The 7002-nt window shown below is 40.2% G+C and overlaps 1 protein-coding gene across 1 annotated transcript in view; it reads right to left on the bottom strand.

Annotated features, from left to right (window-relative positions):
• The window catches only part of adamtsl3 (ADAMTS-like 3), a gene marked incomplete in the record, with an annotated part of 90750 nt that extends 89085 nt beyond the window's left edge, over positions 1-1665 (bottom strand). The window contains 1 exon segment of the mRNA XM_014004392.1: positions 1397-1665. Within this exon segment, the coding sequence (XP_013859846.1) occupies positions 1397-1453 (57 nt within the window).
• Positions 1666-7002: the final 5337 nt, after the last annotated feature.

Genomic DNA, 7002 nt, shown 5'->3' with positions numbered 1-7002 from the left:
ATAATACATTTTATTTGAAGGTGCCTTTCATGGCTCTCAAGGACACCATACAATTAAAATATAATGCAATAAAACAAAAAAAGAATAAAACAGAGAATGAAAATAACAATAAAACATCATACATAACAGTTAACAAAATAAAACAAAAAATAGTACAATGGACAATGTTTGAGTTAACGTTGAATTAGTTTTCACACAACGTCCAGATTTTTGCTGCCTTTATTTTCTATCTTCCCTCCAGTTTTTCAGCTGTAGCACTGAGCAGKGTCTCAAACGTGTTTCTGTCATTWACTGATTACAGATGGGACATGTCCAGCTGGACAGCAGCAGCCAGAAAGACTGAAGCCTGTTTCACCTTGAAGTGCTGTTAGCACCTGTTGTGGTCATTTAGTCATTGAGCCCTGCTGTTTGAGGCCAAAATCTTGTTCTCCCACCAAACAAACAAACAAACAAACAGTTTTGTCCTCTTCAAACTTCTCGGCTGTAGTTGAACTTTAGAACTAGAAAAATTAGGCTGAAATAAGTGAGGGTTGGGCTGATTTACAGTGAAGAGTTGTTTGAGAGTTTAGTTTGGTCAAACATACTCTTTGCAGTTCTAAAATATGGGTCTGCACTCAATGTAAACATAGCACTTGACTGAATGTTGACTCACGGGATTGACCAAGATTATTCTGGTCTTCGTCTGTGTAGGTTAACAAATGATGAAATAGAATTTCAGAAAAGATATTTAGATGGAAAGAAAAGATTGAAACTGATGCTGGGTTGCAAATGGGAGTAATATTTCTGGGTAAATTTCTTGAAAATTTCCATCAGAGGTTAAACAGGGTAATTTTGGACACGTGGATGCATCTTTAAGACAATTTGTTTTTTACTCTGCTCAAACTAGCCATTAGTTCATCACTTAGGTGGAATTTTATCATTGTAGTATTTTTTTTTCAAATAAGGTCATTCAAAGAGCTATCTACAACAGGTAAGATAGTAGTTGTTCATAATCCTATTCACAAAATTTGAAGTCACAAAATTATTTTAAATAATTCCTGTTTTGATTTGTCTTTCTTCCACCACAACAGCAGCTTTGGACCTGATGAAAGCCAAAGACTTCATTAAAAATAATTTAAAAAGTAAAAAATGTAAAATATTCATACAGATGCTCATGTCAGGGACTATAATGAAAATACCAARCATTTGGCTCACAACTGAACATCACTAAAGGTACATTAGAAAGAGCTGCAATGAAAAGTCTGTGATTTAAAAAAACACATCAAAAGTCAGGCTGTTTTTCATTTTTATTTTCTGCCCTCAAACTGAAAGCAACAGGTGGTGGCTCCTCTTTTTCCCCCAACAAATTCCACAAATCCTCATAAACTGAAGCTGAAAGATTGAAAGCAGTTTTTACCTTGAGGGCTGCAGTGAGGAGAAGCAGCCCAGTCGTGCACRAACAGCTCCAAGTCATCTCGGACACAAACAGACTCTGTATAATTTCAGTCTGCTGAGAGACAGGTCCTCTGTCTCTCTGCTGTCCCGGTCCGGGGGTCTCTGTCAGAAACAGGTCTGCTCTCTCCTCCAGTTCCCAGACTGAGGAGGAGTGGTGGGGGTGAGTCAAAGTCAGCCAAGACAGGACGGAGACGACATGACACTTCTCGGTCGCTTCCAGATGAAACACGTTGCTGCTAAATTTATGTTTGCATACCAGGAGCGTGTCAGGAAGAGGGGCTCACCCACCTTTCATTCTTAAAGAAACACGCTCAGAGACGAGGCACGCAAACTTGAAAACTGATGCCTTTTTTCCCTCCTCCCCTCTCTTTCTCTCTTTACTTAATGTCATCATAGTTTACTCTCATCTTTAATGGATGAGTGATAGGAGCATCCACACAAAGAGCTCCACTCCCACGTGAAGCTGCCTTCATGTCTGCGCTCACAACTGTTTGTTTTTACTGGAGCTCAAAAAGCAGAGAGCAGTCACAACAGAGCTTATAGCCTGATGGTTAAACACAAAGGTTACAGCTAAGGCTTTCTATAAGGCCTTAAAACAACAAGCAAAGATATCACTGCTTCGGTCTGTGCTCAGGTCCGTTAAAAAACTTCGCCTGACTTGAGAAAATACAGCGTGGAGCAAAGAACGACTGCTGAAAGTCTTTGTCCAGATAATATTTAGTTGTGAGACGCCGATTGTACAGTGAAGTCATCAAGGACAATAAGAACTGAACATTTACCAAACATTCACAGTTCTGTTAGAAGAGTTAAAAATAAAGGAGAATCCATAATTTTTGCTACATTTACCAAGCCTTTTAGCTTACAACTGCTTTTTGTTACTTTAGGCTCTTAGCTATCCCTATGCATAATCTAGCTTTTACCAAGTRTTTCGCAACTTTTAACATTTRGCTAGCATTTTGCTACTTTTCGCTTCTAGTTATGCTTTTGCAACATYTGGAATTTAGCTTAACTTTTYGCTACTTTTACTTTTTAGTTGTCATTTTGCAACATTTACCAAAACTTTTAGYTTTCAGCTAGCCTTTTGTTTCTTTAAGCTCCTTACCGTCCTCAATATAGTTTTTAGCTTTCATTTTGTAACCTTTCACATTTAGATAGTATTAAGCTACTTTTACCCAGCTTTTTCATACTTTAAGCTTCTAAATTGCCATTTGCAAGGTTTAACTTTTAGCTAGCCTTTTGTTACTTTTAGCTCCCAGCTATCCTTTTGCATGATTTAGCTCAGGGCTATTCAACTAAACTGCTCCGGGGGCCACAGTTACTGCAGGCCAACAGCCAAAACGAACATTCAGTCATTACAGTCATTATGTGAATAAACCAAGTATTACAAAGATCTGTTACCTTTGAAACAGTTTATTTAATTTTTATTTAATTATTAATACAACATACAGAATCYTATGTAATAAAAGTAGTGATGATAAAACAATATCAAAASTAAAAATCACATTATGCCTCCTATTTAACAAATATAATTTTGACATCTCTGATTTTTCAAAAAAATTTAACTAATTTTATTTGTTTCATCTTCAACTGCTTCTAGTTTTAACGGCCTTGGGTGTTCATAGAAATTATTTTACCAGTTTCTTGCCAAGATCCAGATGTTTCTGTAGATACAAAACATGTCTATGTCTAACCAAAAGAACTTATTAAAGTAGAAAACCAGGGGTTTGGGTTTCAGAGATGAATGAATCAATTTGTGGGCCAAAGTTTGGTCACTCGCAGGCCAGATATGGCCCGCGGGCCACCAGTTGTATAGCCCTGATTTAGCTTTTAACTAGTATTTTGGAACTTCTAGAATTAAGCTAATCCTTTGCTACTTTTAAATATAATTTTACAACTTTTAAGAAGCATTATGCTTTTTACACCTATCGCTAGTGTTATGATCATATTATATTATGTTTCCTTTAGCTTTAACAACAAGTTTGTGCCTGTAAATATCAAGAAGAACGTGATCTGAATCTGAGTCTACTGGTGAACTGAAATCAGCTAAAAGGAATGAGACAATCATACTCTTGCTCTTTGCTGGCACAAGACTGAAAACCACTGTTTATGATTTTAAGTGGGAAGATCTATAGTCTTTATTAAAAAATATGCAACTGTTCCTTTAGTTTTAACACACATTATGATCACAATCTCTGTTTTTCTTTTTAGGGGGATTATTTGTTTAATATTTTACAGCTGAGGCTGATTTTTTTAAGTGTCCCGTTTGATCCCAGTCCTCCAGTAAACGGAGAAACGGTGGGCTCTTTGAAGCTTCGCCTACAGTCCTGGTGCATTAAGTCTTAGCCTACTTGTCAGTGTTGAAGCTGACCAGGGCCGCTGTAATAACAATGGATCTAGAAAATTGCTATCCGTCCTCAGCCAAGCTCAAAGAGGCAAAGGGAATGCCCACTGAGAGCCAGAAAAAGGTATGCATGGTATGAGCTACCTGACACACACGCTTCAATTCAGCTTCATCTCTTTTAGCACGCACAACACAAGAATGCAAATGTTTACTTCCATGACAGAATGGGGGGAAAATCCCAACTTGACTTTTTTTGGTAGCGTGGGAATACTTGCTTATCCACTTTTGGGTCAAGCAATCATATCTTTATATCCATCGCTGTGAGAAGTCTTTAAAAGAGGAGAGACCGCGAAGGTCTYGTGTTGAACTTTGGTCCACCCCAAGCACCCTGAGAGCAACACCGACACCTCTTGAAGTCAGAGCGTGCAGCGCGTAATCCTCCGAGACACGAATAGTTTACATTCAGCGTGACTGCCAGTGCGTGGCTAAGCTACGTCCTCATGTTACAAATGTTGCTCTTACTGATAAGACACGCTCTGTGGGACCCCTCGCTTGATGCTCCCACCTGCAGAGTTACCATATCACCGCCCCATCACTCAAATCATGGGTTTTCAGGCACTTTGGGAGCCTGAATAGCATCTGTCACATCTTTACTGAACAGATCTTAAAGGGTATTTAGGTTCAGGATGACAAATGAGAGGTTAAGGCTTCAGATAATGATCGTATTTAAGCTGAGATCTTTTGTCTGTCTGCTTTGATGGGTTGGATACAAACAGTTGCAGTCTGGTGAGATACTACCTTTAGGTGTGTTTGGAGAAAGAAAAGAGCTGTGTCTCAATTCAGATGTTGCAGTCCAYGTAGGGAACATCGACCATCGCTTAAGTTCATTATACTCTCATCTGAAGCCGAATGAGTATTTGGCCGTTTGTCTTTATAGATGTCTGCATCTGGGTACAGCAGTCGACATCTGTAAGTGAACTTCTGACCAATCACAAGGTACGTTTTTATTCGGAGTGGGGTGAAAAGATCCCACTTCGGGGTGGAAGACTCGAAGCTGTGAACAGAATGAYACAATTTTTGTCCTGAAAATGCAACAATGAGAACCCTACAGTTTGTCTATTATTTGGTGTGGGCCAGTCCACCTGGGCATTAAGGGCTCGACACACGGGAGGCGACGTCGCTCGCTCTCCATTCATTTCCTATGGAGCGTGTGCGGTGAGGCGACAGTCGCTTGCCCTCCTCCAGCTAAGCGACGGCGAAAATAGTGCATGTGAAATTTCACGCTCGTACACGTAGACGTGCACACGCGAGCTTGCGACGCGACATATGAAAGTTGAAAAATGTTCAACTTTTGTCGCTGTCGCTTAGCGTACAACCAATCAGCGAGGGTTTCATTGACTGACCAATGAGAGGAGAGTATGCTACACACTGCCGTTAGCTAACACTTTCACCAAGTGATTACTAAAAAGCTTTGTGGGAATTTATTGGCACCAGGGTGAAGTTTATGGTAAGTTTTTCCTCATAAAACTGTATCTTGATGTGTGTTTGTTTTTCAATATCATTAGCATCGCAAGATTTGTTTAGTTTACACGTCCGTAATGCACACCCACCTTCAGAGTCAAGAACCAATCAAATTTCATGAAGACAAGCGACCAGAGAGCGCGATTTGCAACGCTGCGATCGCTATCGCGTCCCGTGTGTCGGGTTTCACCCTGGCTGCGATGACAGCCGTTAATCGCTGTAGTTTGTCGCTCCCCGTGTGTCGAGCCCTTTAGTTTGCGGGCGAGAGTTCCAGTCCTGGACTCTCCTTGTCTCGTGGTGGGGGCATAAGTGTAGTACCAGACTTTGTCTCCAACCTGAAGTTCTTCGTGAGAGGCTTTTTGGCCATAGTACRCTTTGCGTCCTTCAGCGGTCTTTTGAAGATTTCTCTGGGCACTTTTGTGTTGCAACTCAGAGATCTTTCCCTTACTGTGGCACTCTCACATTAAACTAGCAAAGGTCGTACGTGTGGAGTAGAATAAGAAGAACATCTGTCAGCTCTACCTGAAGACGTTTTGTTTTCACACTGGGGTTTTGTTTGGCCTCAGATGCAGTTATATAAGCAGTTCTCTCTTAAAGCGTTTTAGTTTGAAGACTTCGGCTCCACTGTTTGTCAGAGCTGCCATTTCTGAGTTTCTTCTCTAACTCAACAGCTATCCTCTTAAGAGCTTTCTCTTGCTTTGTTGGGACCTTTTTTTAGTACATTTTCAAAGTACTACCAGCCGGGTCAGGCAAAGGTTTGAGGGTTGTTTATAAAAGCTGAAATTTATATGATAAGGGTTTTTAGATAGTTCAGGTTTCTGCATAAAGCAACACAAAGTGCCCAGAAAAATCAAATAAAAGGATTAATCTTCCTCACAAAGTTAAAAATATTTCATCCCTGACTTTACGCAACTTCAGCACAATTATCCTTTCACAGCAGCAGGAAAAGTCAACCAAACCTTTGCACGCTAAAGTAACCTTTCACTCCGCAGCTCATCAATGCACCAACACGCAAACACAGCAGTAGGTGTTCACGACGTTGCAAAACAGGGCCRTGGTATGTACACTACATGTGTTGGTTTCCTAGCTAAACACACGTGGAGCAGGTGAGCGCCTGCTCGTATGAGTAACCTAGCTGTCTTCGTTGAGCTGACACCAAACATGACTGTTTGATCAGCGATACTCGACCTCAAAGAACTGCTTGTTGGATGTCCTCAAAGAGAGGCCAGGATTAAACGTCCTTCATGGGACACAAGTTAACTTGTTGTTTTGGAAAGTTTCTGCATCAAAGAAGAGGAAAACAGAATCTGAAAGATGTTTATGATTTGATTGAAGATCGAGCTGCGTTCTTTAATGAACAAATCTCATTTGACCGAGTCCTCCCCATGACTAAACACTGCTTTAAACTCAAACATATAAAGGCTGTGCCCTAGTTCAGGGGCTGCGTCCTTTGAAGACTGATTATGCTACAACGATGCGCCAAAGGCTATCCAAACTCGATGCTCCTCCATTTGTGGCCCAAAAATGCATCCTCCTTTACCCCAATCTGCGATACTGATCCAATACTGATAATATGTGATAACACATATAATGTGTCTGGTAAATCTTAAAAAGTAGCGATTTTCAAATAACCACTTTATAAATAAAACACGACATAGTAATATATTTATTAATTTAAAAGCCTTTCTAACCCTAATCCTATATTT

This window comes from Austrofundulus limnaeus, unplaced genomic scaffold, assembly GCF_001266775.1.
Source record: "Austrofundulus limnaeus strain Quisiro unplaced genomic scaffold, Austrofundulus_limnaeus-1.0 Scaffold23, whole genome shotgun sequence".
Classification (NCBI taxonomy): Eukaryota; Metazoa; Chordata; class Actinopteri; order Cyprinodontiformes; family Rivulidae; genus Austrofundulus; species Austrofundulus limnaeus.
This window is presented reverse-complemented; position numbering and strand designations above follow the sequence as displayed.